At 51.6% G+C, this 19,654-nt stretch overlaps 1 protein-coding gene across 1 annotated transcript; it reads left to right on the top strand.

Moving 5' to 3' along the window:
- The first annotated feature begins 1,403 nt into the window (after nucleotides 1–1,403).
- Nucleotides 1,404–19,236, top strand: FOSL2 (FOS-like antigen 2). The gene is made up of 4 exons (XM_011972577.1): nucleotides 1,404–1,938; nucleotides 10,207–10,458; nucleotides 14,971–15,078; nucleotides 18,197–19,236. Exons 2-4 carry the CDS (start codon nucleotides 10,222–10,224, stop codon nucleotides 18,713–18,715), a joined length of 864 nt encoding a protein of 287 aa, XP_011827967.1. The 5' UTR covers nucleotides 1,404–1,938; nucleotides 10,207–10,221; the 3' UTR covers nucleotides 18,716–19,236.
- The last annotated feature ends 418 nt before the right edge of the window (nucleotides 19,237–19,654 follow it).

The following is a 19,654-nucleotide window of genomic DNA, read 5'->3' as shown; positions in this document are numbered from 1 at the left end:
GGCCCCGGTGCACCTGGCGGCGCGGGCGGACCCCTGCCCTCCTCTTGCCGCCACTGCCTCTTTTGCTTTCTTTTCCTTTTCTTGGCGAAAAAATACCTACGGGCCACCGTTGTTAAGTTCTGGATTTTCGTCCTCTCCTCCCCCACCACCCCCTTTTACATCAGGGGATTGGGGAGTGGGCTTGAAGAGACAACATGCCCTTTTCCTGCCACGTTATATTTTACCCAGATAAACTCCTGGAATTGTAGGCCCCCTACCAGGAAGAGCCTGTTACCTCCTCCCATGAACTACTCCCCCTCCCCAGTGCCCGCCCCTCCTCGCCCCCCGCCCCGAGTCTTCTTTCTGGGTGGTGGACAGACAAGAAAATCTTTGCACCCACTGGCACCTTTCGACATCCTGGGACCCTATTCTTTCAGGAAAGCTCTCTCTCTCTCCCCTCCTCGTTCTCCATCAGTCTTAGCTCCTTTCTGAAAGGGGTTGGGGATCCAGAAACATGGTTGGACTCCTTCAAGTAATCTGGAGCGAGGGCGAGGGCTGCCGCTCTGGGAATCAGGTGCGAAGGTCAGGAAGGAAGAAGCCAGCCTTGATTGGCTCATGCCGCCTGTGTGCCCAGTGCCTGCCCGCCTGCCCGCCCGTCTTCTGTAAGGGTCGAGGACAGGAGGCTGCACTGCCCCCCAGGAACGAAGGACCACCTTGAGGGTCTGGGGGTACCTGGAGCAAGGAGGCCGACAGAGAGAAGAGGGGGTCGGGTGGGGGAAGAGACATCACACAGGCTCCTGGGTGGTTCTGGAAGCAGAAAACAACTTGTTTCTAAAGCAGCCGGACTGGTTTGCAGTGGAGGGATTGTGCGTGTGATCTCTGTGTTTATAAATACCAGGAAGGTACTGTTGTTGCGGGGGTGGGGGGGGGGTGCTGATGGCGTGCCTGCCCTCTGCTGCGGCTCCCCACCCGCTCTGTCTCAAGAGAGAGCTGGGTTAACGCAGGCCCAATACAACATGAAGCCCACAGTGGTCAGCATCTGTGGAGTCTAGCACAGTTGGCTGCAGCAAGGGATGCTCCGTAAGGCGGTGGCCTTGGCCTCTAGAAGGGGCTGGGGTGGGCTTCCAGGGAGGGGTAGATTCAGCTGGAAAGTCTTATGGAACATGGCTCTCTTTTGGATCTGATAAGGGATCCCTTGTTCCAAAGTGATTCCCTATACCTGATGAGTCCCCAAAATGGCTTTTCTGCCTTCCCTCTGCCTCCCATGGTGCTCCTATAAGCACCCGCAGTAGAGACAGCCTGGTCTGTTCATTGAGGGTGCAGTCAATGCACCGTTCGTATTGAGCACCAAGGTGATGAGTTTTAAATCCGAAAAGTTACTGGTTATGTTTGCTTCCCAGCCCCGTTGGTGGTTTGTATTGAATGTAAACATCATGAGGGAATAGGCTGAAGTCTGTACCCATTCCCTCCGTCTCCCGTTCAATAAACCCCAAACGCCTGTCCTCCTCCCTGGAATCAGGAAGGGATCTTTTGATTTCTTCTCTGTTCTTTTCCCTAATGTGTCTTCGGCAGTTATCGTTGGAGTATTACAATCTCACTGCCTGGCTTAGCATAGACCCTGGGGCCTGCCGGGATGTCAGACCGGACATCATTGCCCCAACTGAATAATCTGTGTCACTAGGGCTTTGAGCCCAGGATGTGAGCGGAGGCAATTCCCGGTTTTGGAAGAAAATCAGACAGGAAACCAGTGCTAGGAAGAAGGAAGAGAACTCAGTCCAGCAGAGTGTAATAGGGCCTCATTACCGAAGCAAAAAGCAGCTGTTGGCTAATTCCTAGCATGCTGTAACACATGAGGATTTTGCAATTAGTAATAACCAGTGCACGGGGTTCTCACATAGACGCCTGCCCATTCGACCTGGCAGTGTGTGAGACGCCTTTCAAACCAGAGGGACTGGCAAGGTAATGCCACTTGAGACGAGGTTCTTGGCCTGTCCGCTCCTTGGTGTGGTCGTGGTTGGGTGGGGGACGAGGAGGAACAGGGTGGATTTTTCCGTCGTTGCTCCAACTGTGAACAAAATCGTTCTGTGGTCCTGAGGACTGACCTCAGAGGCTTTTGTTCCTTCACAAGTCTGTGCTATGACCTTGCCTGATCTTGGGCTTGAGGTAACTTTACTACATACTAGATAAAACCTGTAATCACTTTATTTCTCTCAGCTTCCTTTACTGGGAGACTTCCCTGGCAGTTAGTGGATGGGCCTTTTTCTCTTTTATGGCATATCTCAGTGGACTGATCCATATGAGACAGTTCTCTGGTTTTTCTTTGGGGAAGTGAATTTTATTTTTTTCAGGTCTCTCTTTTGGGAGTCCAATATTCCTGATCAGTTTGTTGCCAGTTCTTCAACCCAGAGCTTTCCCATCCCCTCTAGCTTCATGAAGCTGGATCTTAACACATGGCCATGAGCTCCAGTGACTTTGGGGGTGGGGGGAGCAGACTAGTCTTTGTTCCAGCCTCTGTTCTTATATATGGCAGGAACTTGAGGCATGAAAAATATTTCCTGTTCCAGTTATAGTTTTAATCTCAAAAGTTGGTCATTGGTGATTTTGTTTTGTCAGTAATTGTTGCACACACCTCCCCTTCTTGGATTTTTCTTTTTGCTGTTGTTTTTTCTCTCCTAACTTTCCTAGGAAAACATCTCCCAGATATATGCCCTGCCTGGCTGCTTGACTATTACGGTTTCAGGGCTGGAGCATTACGCAATCCAGCCAGTTACACAAACACAGGTCATTTCATAACTTGTTTTCATCAGCTGGCCCCCTTTTAATGAAAAAAACAAAACAAAAACAAGACCTAGAACTTTTCCAAGGCTGCTATTTGTTTCTCAGATAACTTGTGAAAATAAATCAAGGGCAGTATTTCCTTTTTGGAGTTAAGGAATACCAGACTAGCACTCTTCTTCCTCAACCACTCCTTCCCAAGACACACAAACACACACTTACACACACACTTACACACACACACACACACACACACACAATTCCCCAGAGTGAACTTTTGCCAACTGTACCAGACTGGGACATTCCTCACATCAAAGAACTTTTACCAGAAATGACTGTGATTCCCAAGCCAGCCTCAATCATACCTCTCTAGTGCCCTCTACGGGAAATTTTTAGGACAACTATCTTGGGAATGTATTTTTCCAGTCCCAGAGTGTTAAATTGGTGAGTTCGGAATTCTTAGGATGCTTTTTCTTTTTAATGAGGGACAAATAAATGCCACATATTTAACCTTGGTTAACTAGGAACTGCTTGACTTTGAGTTTCTTTTTTGTTCTGTTCTAAATAAAACCTGGTTATAAAAGGAGTGCTTTTTTCTTTTTCTATTTTGATGTCTGTCTGTTCATTAGGGTGCCTTCACAATTTGTTCAAATTCCCAAGGCATGTTTTCTTATGTGCTTATATTAGGAGGGGGCTTGTTCAGTTGGTGGGAATGTGGGAGGCATAGATTAAGGGTCTGGTGCTTTTTTTCCCCCTTGATCTTACAGATGTTGTAGATTAGGATCAAACAAAACGTTATCCCAAGAATTTGTCTGTTCCGCTGATTCTTGATGGTGGAAGTCAGCTTCACTTTTTCATCAAAGGGACTGGGGTGAAATAGCAGTCATGTATTGTCTGACTGGCAGTTGAATTTTCCTATCCAAAACGCTGAGTGCATTTCCACTACCTATTTCTGCTTCTGCCTGTCTTATTATTCAAGGTGAGGGTAAAATTGGGAGACTTGTTTTTTTTCTTTTCTATCTTAATACAAATACAGCAGAACTTATTCATCCAAATCACTATTGTCCCCTTCCTTGTTTTTTCCTTGAGGAGACTAAATGCTTATCCGAATGCTGCGGCTATTCTCAGACTGAGAAAGGTTTTGCAGTACCCCCTCTTTTGCAATTGCTTTCAGCGTATTCTTTTGAAAATCCTCCCTGCTAACAAATCTTTGTCCTCTGAAGGGTGAATTTGATATTTGGAAATTACCAAAAGCCTCTTTGGAGCCAAGTCTGACATACAAGTCTGGATGATCCCGCTGAGTCCAAAGTAGGGTGGGACCCCCTGTCCTTCAGGCCTGTGGAGTCTACCTGGGAGAGCATGCCCACGACAAAAGACACCAAAGCAGGCACCTTTGCCATCAATAACTTGGATTTTTTTTTCTCATTTGTTAGATAGGAATAAAGATACTGGTTGTGAGAATTAAGGAGATGAACATTCTGGTCTATTCGTTGAAACAAAGAAAAAAATAGCATCATTACTTTGTGGGTATGTCTCATCTGTGTTGTATGTGTTGTCTTTTGGTGGCCACCGTATTTCAAAATGACAGCAACTGCCCTGACTGAGGGAAATAGATCTGTTCCAAACCCCATCTGGTAATTCTATCCCTTCTCAGCTCCCTGGGCCGGAGAGGGAAGGTGTAAGGTTTCTCCTGACACACCTGGTCTCTCAGCCCTGTCCCGTGGCAGTGACACTTTCCTAGGCTCACCTTTCTGTGGCTCTAAGGGAGGATGAGAGGACATGTCATTCCCATGGAGTGTAGAGCCTCCGGGGCGCTGTGGGGGCTCCAAAGGGGCCCACAGAATAGCGGGGTGAATTCCCCAGTGCTTTGGTGTGGCGCTTCTGGCCAAAAGGGCTCTGGCAGGGAAGCAGCTGGGGAACCTGGGCAAGGGCGGCCTTCTCTTTCTGTTTCTTTCCTTGCCTGGTTATCTTCCTCCTGGCAGGAAGCCAGGTGGAGGAGGATAGAGTAACTCTTTCAAGGGAACCCAGGAAAGCATGGAGGCTGAAGGGAGGCGGGTCACCTAAGAGAGCGTTTATAAACTGTAAAGCTTTGGGAAATTACAACTTATTAGCAACAGTTTCCATTGTGACATAGTGGTATTTCTTCAGAGAGGAATGAAAGGTCAGAGGTCAAAGTGATGTTCAACGCAGAACCTATGAAGACTGGTTAAATTCCTTATGGAAGGCTTTGGGGAACATCCCAGGTTCAGTAAAAATACGAAGCATTTGCATTAAACTGGACCTCAGAGGGGATGTGATGGGAAGTATGAGACAGCGTGTGCCCTTATCCTTTTCTCTTCTCTGGAGCCAATCTCTAGGATGTTGGAGTTGTCCCTTTTCCATCCTGGGAATCTAAAGAAAGGGTTTTTAAAGGGAAAGATCCCAGTCCCTTCCTAGATACACTCAATCATAGCTGCTTGCCTGGCAAGGCAGGTTACAGAGTCCACAGGGGCTTCATGGCTTGACAACCCAGACGAAAATCCATCTGATGGAGAATTGCCCGGCCAAGGGACTGGGCCAAGAACCCCAACCCTGACTTCCATCTCACATACCAGTTATGCCCACTCACAAGTCTCTGGGATAAGCCCTCGGCCGCATCCAGGCCTGTAGGGGCCCAAACCCTAGTTCCAATACCTGTCAGCAAAAAGCCATGGGTTCATGGCTGAAGCCAAGGCTCCAGTATAGAGTCTCAGGAGGCAGTTTTCCCAAATCAGCAACTGTTGGGCTGGGGAACGTCTCTGACCTGCTGAGGTTTGGTGGCCCTCGAGGGTCCATGTCCTCAGCTGTGTTGCTCATTGGCAGTGGAAGGAGCACACGCATCCTTCCTAAGCAGCCCCATGGCACCCTAGCAACAGGGTAGAACAGGGTGATGGGCGTTTTCATGCCCAAAGACCACAAGGCTTGTACGGGTTTGAACGTCGACTCAGGGTCTGGAGGTTCAAGCTGATGAGTGAGAGCCCATCTCCTCGGCTACCTGGGTTGAAGGAACATCTCAGTTCTGACTCTTTGCTTTCTTATTTCCTCTGTATTGTTTTCCCTGCAACCTGAGCATGGGAGATGAGAATGAACCTCTGGGACAGGGGTTGGCAAACTATGGTCTGAGTATTTTTCTAAATAAAATTCAGTGGCACAGTCATGCCTATTTGTTTACGTGTTATCTAGGGCTGCTTTCTCACTGTGGTGGCAGAATTGAGTTGCAGCCAAGACCGTATAGCCCACCAAGCCTAAAATATTTGCTGTCTGACCCTTCACAGCAAAAGTTTGCTAAACTCTGCTCTAGGAGGTGGATGGGGGACCACTATATCCGTTTATAGGCATTCTTGCCCACCCAGCAGTTGACAGGGTGACATGGTAAAATATTTGGAGGCTTTGCCAGGCTGGAATGCTACACAGGCATCCAGCATCTTCAAAGTGTCCTCAAGGAGAACATGTTGGCTACAGAGTCCCAGGGAGCCAAGTGAGGTTTTTGGGTTATCTCTCCTGATCCCGCCACTCCCAGCACACTCCTGACACTGCAGCAGGTCTGAAACAGCCCTGTGGCCGCCAGCTGAGCAGCTCTATCTTGGTTTGTGCTTAATGTTAACTCGTGCATAGAGAACCAGGATTTATCTCCGGTGTGACATTTGGCTGATTCTCGGGTCTATTGGCGTAGAGGAATGCTAGGCTAACTTCTGGGACCACAAACTCCTAACTTCACCTCTTCTCTCCTGCCCCAGTGTCTGAATAACACGTTTCTGAATAACACGTTTCTGAATAACATGTTGGGAGTTGAGACAAGGCCCATCTGCCAGATCTAATTGAAACTTTTGTGTGTCTCCCAGAGAGGCTCCTCTTGGAGACAAAAGCCGCCTTTATCAAAGCCCCGGGCCCCTCTGGGGATGGGACATTGTTTTCCTTGCAGTTTAGAGCCAGTGCATTATCCAGATGGCTTTACCTCCTGTCTGAAACAAGGTGTACATGCGTTTTCAGAGGCAGTCATTACCTCCTGGCTGGTTTTTATTGCTGTCTTGTTTTGTCTAGACCAAGCCATTGCTGCAAGGAATCTGGCTGATGTATACCGGGGAGCACACACCGCGGACCTGCCCTCCACAGCGGGTGGACTGGAGGGCCTCAGAGGGGCTAATGGGCATCCACTTATTCCGAAGGGGTCTTTGTCCCTCAGCTTTGCTTCAGATTTTCTGCTGCGTTCCCCAAGCCTAAAACGGGAGCACTTTTATTTGTTGGAATGAGGAGTGACTTTCTTAGGTGCTTTCCTAGAAGGAAAGCTAACAGCTTCCCCGTGGAGGAGGGGGATCCTATCAGACCATGGTGCTGGATGCCTCAGGTGCATTTCAAACCCAGACTCTGGCTTGGGGAGAGAAATGGAATTTAAAAGTTGGGAGTTTCCCAGGAGTGGGAAGCTGGCACTTCCCCCTGGAGCCTCCTGTGCAGAGTGCACAGGCACATCTAATGGTGACGGTGATGGTGATGATGACCTTCCATTTGTTAGGAGCAATGTTTCTCAACCCTGGCTGCAGAACAGAATCTCCTTGGGAGGTTTTTTTTTTTTTTTTTTTTTTTTTTTTTTTTTTTTTAAAGTTTATCAGAGCCCGGCCCCAAACCAATTATTTCAGAGGTCTAATGGCGAGGCTCTGACATTGGTGTATTTTTTACAGGCTCCTTGGAATATTCTCATGTGTAGCCAGGGTTGAGAACCACTGGTGTGCTTTTATAGCCTAAAGTAGCTACTCATTTAATCCTCATGACAGTGGAGTGAGTTTGATGAGTATTCCCCTTTACATCCATGGAATTGAGTCCTTGAGCCCAGGGCAAGGCACTCAGTGGCTAAGATAGGCCTCAACCCCATGCCTCCTGACCCCGAGTGCAGTGCTGACTCCCCACCCCTCCCATCCAGCAGCTCAGGAAAAAAATAGCTGTCTGGGACTTGGTGCTTCTACACACACTCAGCCATGCCTGCTGTTCTCACGACTCTGCCTACTCACAGCCCAGCCCCAATTGGCCATTTTTCCTCTTGGAAGATCATTTCCCACTTGGATGCTTTCCTGTTCACTGCACTCTTCCCTCCTTCACGTGCACACACCTGCTGCTTTTCAGTCAGTGCCTGATAAAAAGCCCACTTTTGTTTGCCTTCAGAAATGCAACTCAGAATCTATCACCCTGGGCAGCTCTCTTCACAGGATCCCAGAATCCATTGTACTGGGTAACTTTTCTCCAGAATCCTGGAACCCATTGCTCTAGGCAGCTATCTTCTCGAATCCCAGAATGCACTGGGCTAGGTAACTTTCCTCCAGAATCCCAGAGCCCATTGCTTTAGGCAACTCTCCTCCTGAATCCCAGAATGCATTGCACCGGGTAACTTTCCTCCAGAATCCCAGAACCCGCTGTTGTGTGCAGCTCTCCTCTTGAATCTCAGAATGCATTGTGCTGGGTATCTTTCCTCCAGAATCCCAGAACCCATTGCTCTAGGCAGCTCTCCTCCCGAATCCCAGAATGCATTGCACTGGCTAACTTTCCTTCAGAATCCTAGAACCCATTGCTTTAGGCAGCTCTCCTCCCGAACCCCAGAATCCATTACACTGAGTAACTTTCCTCTAGAATCCTAGAATCCATTGTGCTGGGCAGCTCTCTTCACTGAATGCCCTTGGCCTGGGCCCCTGGGGTGGTCTGGGAGGTGGGGCAGCTGTTCCACCATACAGACTAGGGTCAGGCAGATAGGAGGGAATTGAGCAAGAAGGGGTCCCCAGCTCCGTCAGCTGTAGTGAGGTACTCTATGCATTATTTACATAGCAGGAGCCCTGATGTGACGAGGCAAAGACAGTGGTGGTTCCAGCTTCCATTGCTGTGAATGCTTCTATCCTAGTTGGTCTGATTGGACCAGCATAGGGAGGGTACTACAGCATCCATGCTAAGAATAGTGGGGTTCCATTCGGGGCCAGACAGACCTGTGGGACCTTCTTGGTGAGAGGGAAGGTCTATAGGGGATGACCTGACACTCTGAGGGCAGTGGGGGTAGATAACCAGCACTTAGGGCTGGATTTTGAGAAGGAAAGAAGTAGTGGCAAAGGAGCTTCTATACACTGTGTCCAGAGGCTCTGGCCTCTTTGTTGAGCTGGACTGGGTTTGAATCCTGAGCCTGCTGCTTATTAGCAATGTGGCCTTGGATAAAGTACTTAATCTCACTGAGCCTAGATTTCTGTCCCTAAAATGTAGCTAATGGTTGTTCTTCCCTCAGAGGGAGATTTAGTGAGATAATCTAGGTAAGACATGGTGTCTGACATTTAGTAAGTGCCCAGGAAACATTAGCTATTGTCATCATTTCACCCACTTTTTAAGTGGGAAAGAAACTACTTGGAGAAGCTTTATGTGGACCCAGGAGTCATCTGAAGATGAAGGTTCACCTGGGTTCCATTAGGGGGACTTTCCCCTGAAAAGCTAGAAGTGGGGGGCCCTCCTCTCCTCTCCACTTCTTCCATTTTCCCGTAGCTGCCTTGGAGAAAGGTCAAGACCAACTGCTAAGGAGCACAGCCCATTTTAGTTTCTATACTCTGTCATCATCTTATATTTTAAATAGAATGCTTCCTGCAGCATGTTCCAAAGAGTTCTGCAACGTGGTCTGGGCATAAATTAAGAAGCGGGGAGAAAACTGCACTAGCAGCACCAGAGTTTCCCACAGAAACATCTGTGAACATAGATCAATGCCTATGTAGCTGAGTAGAGAGACACGCTCAGCCGGTCTGCCCCAAGCAAGATGCTAATGATGGGAAAGGAGGAGGGACAAGGAGAGCAAAGGATGTCTGGCTGCAAATGCTGCTACTTGTTAGTCTCGTGGGTTAGAGGACATCTTTTCCTGGACCTGGCTGTGCCCTGATGGAGTCATAGCTCTGTCCTGAACCTCTTTGGAAAGTGACAAAGGCAGACACAGTATGCTCCCTTGGTGATCTTTGTTGGTCCAAAGCTACTGGTGTGCAAATCCCTTCAAGGTGTCCTGAGCCAGTACCCTGAGAAATAGTTGGCAGGTGACTCAGAGGCTTAAGAGACCCAGGTGCCACATCCTGCAGATGTGTATCCTGGAGAACTGCCAAGAAGGCCTGCCGAATGTGAGTGCTGGGGACCACGTTTATCTTGGAAGTCATTTGGGATACAACAGTTTCCTCACTGAGCCACCTGGGGATGGAGTTCTCAGGACCCCAGTCAGGGAGCAGGTCCGACGTGAAGCCCCAGGAATAGTTAAGATTCCCCTCTTGATTCTTGGATGCTCAGGACTTGTCCAGGCCCACCTGGGGGCTGGATCTTGCCCTCCAAGCACTGACCCTGCTCTGTGCCAGTTTTTGCCTCGGCTCTGTTCAGTTATTATCAAGTATCCTGTTCAGCTTAGTATTTATTGGCTCAATTGTATTTTTTTCCTCATTTCAGAAATTCCGGGTAGATATGCCTGGCTCAGGCAGTGCCTTCATCCCCACCATCAACGCCATCACGACCAGCCAGGACCTGCAGTGGATGGTGCAGCCTACAGTGATCACCTCCATGTCCAACCCGTACCCTCGCTCGCACCCCTACAGCCCCCTGCCGGGCCTGGCCTCTGTCCCTGGACACATGGCCCTCCCAAGACCCGGCGTGATCAAGACCATTGGCACCACCGTGGGCCGCAGAAGGAGAGATGAGCAGGTACAGCTCAGACCAGTGGGAAGGAGCCACGTCAGTGGCTTTCAGAGCCCCAGAAACACACAGCGTTTTTCTGCAGTCTGGTAGGGTTAGTGTTCTGAGAGCAGGGGAGACAAGGGAGCTAGGGGTTGAAGAGCACGTCATCCTCCTCACTGGAGGCGGAGCTGGAGACCCAAGACTCAGGCTGGCTCTGTCATCTCGCTTGTGTCCCTTCGAATCTCTGAGTCTCAGTTTCCTCAGCCACAAAATGGAGATCATGGTCCCTGCCAGCCAGGACTTGGCTACAGATGGGAAGGACCATTATGACCTGCCACAGCAGGATCCTTCTCTGATCCTTGGCAAAAGGGCCATGGGACAAGCAGCCAATGAACCCTGGCTGTGAGATTTTTAGGATTAGCCCTTAGCTGTTTCCCAGGGTCTAGTGCAGGCCAGGCACCCAGCAGACCTGCAGGGTCAAGCTCTGGGCCGGCACTGCCCTCAACTTCCCATTCCTGCTCAGTGTTCCAGGCCTCCAACTTGGGGCAGGAGCCCATTTCAAGGGCCTAGAATGCATGTTCCAGCAGTGCAGTAACTCTGGGTCTTTAGAGGCTGTTCAGCGGCATGAACAGATGGGAGGATGAGGCGGGGGAGGCCAGACATCAGCCCTTTTCTCTTCAAGGGGCCCAGGTTTGAGAAAGAATTAACCTGGCTGGAGAGGGAAGCCAGAAAATGGGGAAGAGGCGGGGCACTGCTATTTAGGCAGCACGTACCCAGTACTGAAGAGGCTTATTGCTTGGGTCAGCAGTGAGCCAGGGCAGTGCCAAGTCCCCTGGTCCTGGAAAGGGAAATCAGAATCATGCATAATTCCAGAAAGAATGGAATACAGCCTCAGAGAGCCCCATCTCACCCCCATGTGAGATGATACAAGCAAGGGCCAGACATACCTGCGTGTGGCCACTCGACCAGTGAGTGGGGAAGTCTGGACTATATCCCAGTTCCCTGGACCCCTTATGCAGTGTTCTTTCTCCAAGGCTATGCCACCCTGAGCCCAGGGAAGGGAAAATACTTTAGCAGTGGAATCCCTTTTCTAAATGAATTATTTTCCTGGAAAACTATTCCAGTGACAGCCTTGGAACCCTTCCCCATTTCAACCACTGTCCATCTTCACTCTGTGATCCCCAGGGCCACAATGTTCCAATATATGGACCTTTCAAACATGGTTCCCAGTGGATCAGGGTAGATCCAGACCCCAGGATACTTGGAATTACAGGGATCACCACACCAAGGAACTGGAAGCTTTCTCAGGAGCTCGGCTCCTCCGAGGACAAAGCTGGGTCTTGTATCCACTACTTGTTGGTTTGTTCTGTCAATGGCGGAACCACAGTGCAGAACCACTTGCGGGGGGTGTGTCTGCTAGACTCTGTAATAGATTCACAGCTGCATGTGGGGCCGCTGCTGCTGGAGCAAGTGGCCAGTATCCTCCTCACAGTTGCTTTCCATAATTGCAGTTGTAAATATTGCAGTAGCCATGCTTATAATGACCTTTATAAATATGTTTCCTTCGCGGAGTCCAAGGTGCAAAGCCTTATACTCACCGATGAGCTGGACTCTTCTGGGATGTAAGTGATCCTGAGTGAGAGCCAGGCTTGCCAGGGACTCTTTGGGGCTAGCAGGACCACAAAGCCGGAGGATATGCTGAATGCTCTCCATTCTTTTTTTTTCTTTCTCTCTCTCTTTTTTTTTTTTTTTTGAGATGGAGTCCTGCTCGTATTGCCCAGGCTGGAGTGCAGTGTCACGATCTCGGCTCACTACAACCTCCACTTCACCGGTTCAAGCAATTCTCCTGCCTCAGCCTCCTGAGTAGCTGGGATTACAGGCACACACCACCATGCCTGGCTTATTTTTTTTTGTACTTTTAGTAGAGATGGGATTTTGCCATGTTGGCCAGGCTGGTCCCAAACTCCTGACCTCAGGTGATCCGCCCGCCTCAGCTTCCCAAAGTGTTGGGATTACAGGCGTGAGCCACCGCGCCCGGCCACACTCTCCATTCTCTTCTGGGCCTACCTCACACCAAATTTAGAAGTTTATATCCAGAAGGGACTTTGGAGACCATCTTTTCTCATTTTCCCTTTATACCCATTTTATAGACAAGGAAATGGAGACTCAGAAAGGTGAAGGTCCCTGTTAGAGTCGCACAGTGAGTTAGCAGCAGAGCCAGCACTGGAACCCACTTCTCCTGACCTTTAGTCCTGCGGTTTTCCCACCACACCACCTAGGCGTGCCTCATACAATCTGTCTGGAGAATTTCCTTCCTTTTTTTAGAGGGAGGGAGAGAACAAGGAGCATTTTATTCCACATCAGTTGGGAATTCACACATCTCCCAGCAGCGTTGAGGAAGCCTGGGCAGTGGCAGTCTAGAACCTTGGCTGTTCAGGTTCCCAGCCCTCAGGCCTTTGCTCTGAAGCTTACTCTGGCCGTCCCTAGCCTCCCCGAGCCACCCTGCTAGGGAGGAGCCTGCCCCCAGAGCCAGCCTGGTGCCTCATAGGCCTCCTCTGGAGCCCGCCTAGGAGGTTCCCTCTGTGCCCCGTGGCGGCGACTCTGAGGAGGTGGGGAGGGGAGGGTGTGTGTGGCTTGTGGGTGGGTACGTGGTGCTGCTGACACACTGAAGCTGGAACTATGTTGATTTCACCGCCCCTGAACACTTCCTATGTCGACAGGTCCCACAAGTTGCCCCACACCTCACCAGTCAGGGGAGAGACTTCTAGGTCAGTCAGGAGGCCAAAAGTTGTCCAGAAGCAGCCAAGGGGGAAGGAGGGCTTGAAGTGGGTCAAGGCGAGCCTCCTTCTTTTCTGCCTCTCATTAGAGAGGGATCTAGGGATCTTCCTGGGCCTTAAGGGGAGCCCTTGTGGCCCTTTCTGTGGTGAGCCCTAAACCCAGGCCTGCAGCAGGGCCATAAGGCTTTCTTGGCAATTCTGCCGGGCTCAAGACAAGACAGGTTTAGGAGCAGCAAGTATTCAGGGCCTTGGCCAAGTGGCCTCATGACCTCAGCCGGGCTGTGGCCTCCTCTCTGTGTGACAGGCATGGGATTGTCCTCTCTGGTGCTGTGATGATTGTCCTCTCTTTGCTGTTCAGAACACCACAGCAACAGACCTCCAGGGCTGGAGGGAGCCTTGTGGGACTCTGACTTGGACCCAGCCAGGACAGTGGCTCTTTCCTTCATGGGGTGACCTGAAGTCAAGGCAGTATCCCTCCTTGGGGCAGCTTCTCCCTGTTCCTCCAAAAGTAGCTTTGATTTTGCCCCCAGGTGTCCCGTGAGAGCTGACCCAGGTCTTCTTCCCCTTGAGGTCTTCGAGGCTCCCAGTATAGCACCGGGTACTTAGTAGGTGTGCAGTCCATGTTTGATAACTGAATGCGGGTACTTAGTAGGTGTGCAGTCCATGTTTGATAACTGAATGCGGGCACTTAGTAGGTGTGCAGTCCATGTTTGATAACTGAATGAGTGGTCTTTCCCTTTGCATTGCTTTCTGCTTTGGCCCACAGCCATCTCCTTGTGTCACCTCTCCCTGAGAGAGGCATTGGGGTCACGGCTCTGCAGGGCTCTGTGGAACCAGAGTATTAGCCCTGCTCAGGAGAGCAGAGTTCATGCTCTCTGGTGTGAGTGACAAGTTCCTAACCATCTCATTGGAAGAAGCTAGATCCTAAGCTCTTTGCAGGGGAATCTTCCTTTGTTTGGTTCGCAGATAAAATCCTAAGCCCCTAGAACTGCATCTTGCATATGGAACCAGGTGCTCACTTGTTGAGTGGATGGATATGGTGGGCAGCAGGATTTTACCTGCCGGGGGTTCCTCTTCATTTTGCATGTCCTGTCCAACTTAGCACTGCACCAGGCATGTGGGGGAGTACTTGGGGTCGAACCGTGAGCAGCTGGCATTCTCGGATTGGCAGAGGAAATCGGGAGTGGAGTGGCACTCTTGACCCTCCCATCAGCAACATAACATTCCCCCCTGGGTGGTTCTTACCTGTGTGGGGACTCCAGGCCCAGCTACTTAATCAAATGGGGATAATGGGGCTTGCAGAGCAGGCAGAGTGATAGGAGGAGTAATTAGCCAGGGTTTGGAAAAAGCTGCTTAAGTGGGTGGGACCACACCTGGCTGGCAGGAGGGGACTCTTGGAGAAGCATCCCCAGCTCCTTCTCTCTGGCCTGGGCACTGAGAGAGAAGCCCTGGCTGATGTGACAGGTGCTGCTATCATGCCTGGTCCGGTGAATCCCTGACCCATTGCTGTCCTGTTTAAACATGGACTTTAAACTTGGACATCACCTTCTGGGGCAGATTCAGCTCAAAGAGCCCTCCCAGGCAGCCAGACATCAGGAGCCACATGTTCTGGGGCCTCTGAGTCCAGCCATGATCCTCTTGCCCTTCCTCCTCCTCTTCCCATTTCCAGAAGGGCTTCTTACCTTCCTTAAAATACAGTTTTTTAAAAATGCTGTGAACCATTGTCCCTGTTCTAATCGTGATCCTTGGCTTTGGCTTCTAGCTGTCTCCTGAAGAGGAGGAGAAGCGTCGCATCCGGAGGGAGAGGAACAAGCTGGCTGCAGCCAAGTGCCGGAACCGCCGCCGGGAGCTGACAGAGAAGCTGCAGGCGGTGAGGAACTCTGCGTAGGGTGGGAGCACCTCTGGGTAGGGTGGGAGTACCTCTGCGTAGGGTGGGAGCACCTCTGGGTAGGCTGGAGTGAGAGCCCTGAGGGTCCTGATCCTGTCTCCCACAGCTGTCTCCTTACCCGCAAGCGCTCTACAGATGAGCCAGTGGAGATAGAGCTTTCCTTCCTTTGGACACATGGGTCAGCCTTGTATCGACTGAAAAAAGAGAGAGGGAGGGAGGTGACCTTTAGCACCAGCCAGGGCCCAGAGGGAAGAAATGAACAGCCTTCTCGGGGGGTGCTAGCCACTTTTTTTATGCAGTGCCTGAATGTTCTCTGCTCGCAGAACTGTTGGGGCTCCTGGGTGAGGGATGGTGGAAGGTTGGGAGCCAGGACAAGACCTGCCCCTCCAGGGCTCCTTCCCGAGGTTCCAGCCACTCCCATGCCTGCCACCATCAGGAGTGGCCCAGCCTGGCCTAAGCACTATGGGTTGGGCCGGGGAGAGGTCTTGATGGAGATGGGTCACGTGGCAGCCGGGTTGTATTTTCTTGGGGTTTTCTCATTTCCTTTATGGGCAGGCGGGTTCCCCACCTCTATCATGAACTCAGAGCTGTGGCCGTGGTACCGCATGCTGCCCTTGTGAGTCACTCTCCCGTGCCACCTAATTGCCCAGACCTGGGGACCCACAGCCCTGCCCTTCCCTCTCTTAAGTTTGACCTGACCAACGTCACGTAACTCCTTTCAGAGCCTAGCCCTGCAGGAAGGGCCGGTCGTGTGCTGTGTAGAGGAAGCCCCGAGTCAGGGTTGACTGTCCCCAGTGGAATGCTTTCAGAGTGAGGAGATGAGAGAGACTCTGTCAGTGATCCTCACAATGACTGCCCAGGATGGGGCTTTGGAAAACATCCCCTCACTTTTTTTATTATTATTATAATTTTTTTGAAATGGAGTTTTGCTCTTGTCGCCCAGGCTGGAGTACAGTGGCATGATCTCAGCTCACTGCAACCTCTGCCTCTTGGATTTAAGCGATTCTCCTGCCTCAGCCTCCCAACTAGCGGGGATTACAGGTGCCTGCCACCATGCCTGGGTAATTTTTGTATTTTTAGTAGAGACAGGTTTTCACCTTTTTGGCCAGGCTGGTCTCAAACTGCTGACCTTGGGTGATCCACCTGCCTTGACCTCCCAAAGTGTTGGGATTACAGGCGTGAGCCACCGCGCCCGGCCCATCCCCTCACTTGAGTTAATGTTCCCAGGTACCATCCACCTGCTTAGGCTTGTCTTTCTCTGTCCTGCAGCCCTCCCTCTGGGGTGTTGAATGAATTGAATTGCGTGAATTCTGTGATGCCTGTAGTAATGTCCCTCGGAGGTGTTAGAACCGGGGAGGATGAGTGGGAATTCTTCATTCCCAGGTGAGGCAGATCCACAATCCACTTCCTCAGCGGGCCCTCCCACCACTAACTTTTCTCTGATTGGCACTTCAAGGAGCTGTGCCCCATGTGGTGCTCCTTACCAACCGCCCCAGAATAGCCCTGCCCCCTGAGGCTCCTCTACTTTCCTCCCCTCCTCCCAGAGGCCTCACACCCTACTCCCCTGCCTCCCCCGCCTCCCCCGCCCTCTGACCCAGCCACCCAGGCCCCTGAGCCACATCCTCCACAGGAAGCCTCTCAGAAGCGCATGACGTTCGTCAGACCCTTGAGACAGACGGAAACTGTTTTTCACTCCGGAATATGCTGTGCTCTGCTGAACGAAGCCCTTGCCCGTATGTCCTCACTGATGAACAGGAATCCATGTTAGGGAAAACGTGGGGAGGAGGCTGGTGACACACACCTCTTCCCCTCCCACAGCGGCCCCTCCACGTGCGCTTGCTTGCTTCTGCTTCTCTGGCTGGGGATGAAAGAAAGGGGCTGAGGTCCTCGCAGAGTGACCCTGGCATCCTCATGGGCCGTCTCGGGCTGTCACGTTACTTCTGTGTCAAGCATGGTGGCTGAACCGAATGTTCTCTGAAGGTTCTGAGAGTCCTGAAATATGTGCTTAAGAAATTGGAGCAAAAGGCCGGGCACCGTGGCTCATGCCTGTAATCCCAGCACTTTGGGAGGCCAAGGCGGGCGAATCACCTGAGGTCAGGAGTTCAAGACCAGCCTGGCCAATGTGGTGAAACCCCATCTGTATGAAAAATACAAAATCAGCCAGGCGTGATGGCGGGTGCCTGTAGTCCCAGCTACTCGGGAGGCTGAGACAGGAGAATAGCTTGAACCCGGGAGGCAGAGGCTGCAGTGAGCCAAGATCATGCCACTGCACTCCAGCCAGGGCAAGACAGAGTGAGACTCCCCCTCAAAAAAAAAAAAAAAAAAAAAGAAAAGAAAAGAAAAAGAAATTGGAGCTAATAAAGGGAGGAGAGACTGTGATAATCCCACAGGGATTTGCTGAGCACTTACGAGAAGCCAGGCGCTGTGCTAGGCGCTGGGGATACAGGAGCGTGCTTGACAAAGTCTCCACTCTAGCAGCCTAGGGCTTAGCGTTTATCCATCCACAGGCGGGCTGGCATGGGGCTGGGGAGTAAGAGAAGGAGAGAGATGGGTAGAGCTGTGCTCCATGCCCCCTTCTCCATGCAGATCTCTGCAGTACTCACCCCTCGGGGGTACCGAGGCGGCAGTCCTGGCACCAAGGCCATAGAACATAGTAGTAGCACATAGACTCTCGAGTCAGATACATTGGGAATCAAATCTGGGCTACCCCACCTGCTGGCTCGGTGACTTTGGAAAATTAACCCCTCTGAACCTCAGTTTCCTCATCTGCAAAATGGGGTGATAACATCTGCTTCCACAAACTCCTGGAAGGTTGAATGAGATCATCTCTGAAATGCTTAACAGTGTCCTGCACAAAGTAGGTGCTGAGTTACGGCAGCTGCAGTTGTTTCTTCACCTGCTCTCCAGGCTGACTTTCCTTCTTTGGAAATGAAAGGAATCTTGAGCCTGCAGGTGACTCAGAGCAGCAGGGTCTGTGGTTAGGTGTGTGAGCCTCTGCTCTCACAGTGTCTGAGGACAGACGTTACTGGTTTTCTCTTTTCCTGCCTAGATTGGTCCCTGGCAGGTTGCTGTCCCTCACATCCCTCTCTTTCCCTGGCAGGAGACAGAGGAGCTGGAGGAGGAGAAGTCAGGCCTGCAGAAGGAGATCGCTGAGCTGCAGAAGGAGAAGGAGAAGCTGGAGTTCATGTTGGTGGCTCATGGCCCAGTGTGCAAGATTAGCCCCGAGGAGCGCCGATCACCCCCAGCCCCTGGGCTGCAGCCCATGCGCAGTGGGGGTGGCGCGGTGGGCGCTGTAGTGGTGAAACAGGAGCCCCTGGAAGAGGACAGCCCCTCGTCCTCGTCGGCGGGGCTGGACAAGGCCCAGCGCTCTGTCATCAAGCCCATCAGCATTGCTGGGGGCTTCTACGGCGAGGAGCCCCTGCACACCCCAATCGTGGTGACCTCCACGCCTGCTGTCACTCCGGGCACCTCGAACCTCGTCTTCACCTATCCTAGCGTCCTGGAGCAGGAGTCACCCGCATCTCCCTCTGAGTCCTGCTCCAAGGCTCACCGCAGAAGCAGTAGCAGCGGGGACCAGTCATCAGACTCCTTGAACTCCCCCACTCTGCTGGCTCTGTAACCCAGCGCACTTCCCTCCCCAGCTCCGGAGGGGGGTCCTCCTCGCTCCTCCTTCCCAGGGACCGGCACCTTCAAGCGCTCCAGGGCTGTGAGGGCAAGAGGGGGACTTGCCAGGGAGCTTCCTGGCTCTGGGGGACCCAGGTGGGACTTGGCAGTGAGTATTGGAAGACTTGGGTTGATCTCTTGGAAGCCGTGGGACCTCCTCCCTCATTCATCTTGCAAGCAAATCCCATTTCTTGAAAAGCCTTGGAGAACTCGGTTTGGTAGACTTGGACATCTCTCTGGCTTCTGAAGAGCCTGAAGCTGGCCTGGACCATTCCTGTCCCTTTGTTACCATACTGTCTCTGGAGTGATGGTATCCTTCCCTGCCCCACCACGCATGCTCAGTGCCTTTTGGTTTCACCTTCCCTCGACTTGCCCCTTCCCTCCCCCAGTGTCAGTTTCACTCCCTCTTGGTTTTTATCAAATTTGCCATGACATTTCATCTGGGTGGTCTGAATATTAAAGCTCTTCATTTCTGGAGATGGGGCAGCAGGTGACTCTTCTGCTGGGGCTGACTTGTCCAGAAGGGGACAAAGTGCAATACAGAGGCTTCCTTGCCCTGACGCCTCCCAGTCACCGTCTCCAGAACTCCCGGCCGGGCTCCCTGAGCTCTCGAGATGCTGCCCTCACTGGGAGGCTCAGAGGACCCTTCCTGCCCACCTTCGGAGACGGCTTCTGGAGGAGCGGCTTGGCCAGAAGACAGGGTGTGAGTGAGACAGTGGGGCACAGGTTGGGTTTGCCAAACGCCTAATTACCAGGCCAGGAATAATGCCAACAAAGCCACACGGGTGTCCTAGCCAGCTTCCCTTCACCTGGTGTCTTGAGTAGGGCGTCTCCTGTAATTACTGCCTTGCCATTCTGCCCCTGGACCCTTCTCTCCAGACCAGGGAGGCGTCCC

Source organism: Mandrillus leucophaeus, unplaced genomic scaffold, assembly GCF_000951045.1.
Source record: "Mandrillus leucophaeus isolate KB7577 unplaced genomic scaffold, Mleu.le_1.0 Scaffold13, whole genome shotgun sequence".
NCBI classification, from domain to species: Eukaryota; Metazoa; Chordata; class Mammalia; order Primates; family Cercopithecidae; genus Mandrillus; species Mandrillus leucophaeus.
The sequence above is the reverse complement of the archived record's forward strand: the minus strand, read 5'-3'. Positions and strand labels throughout refer to the sequence as shown.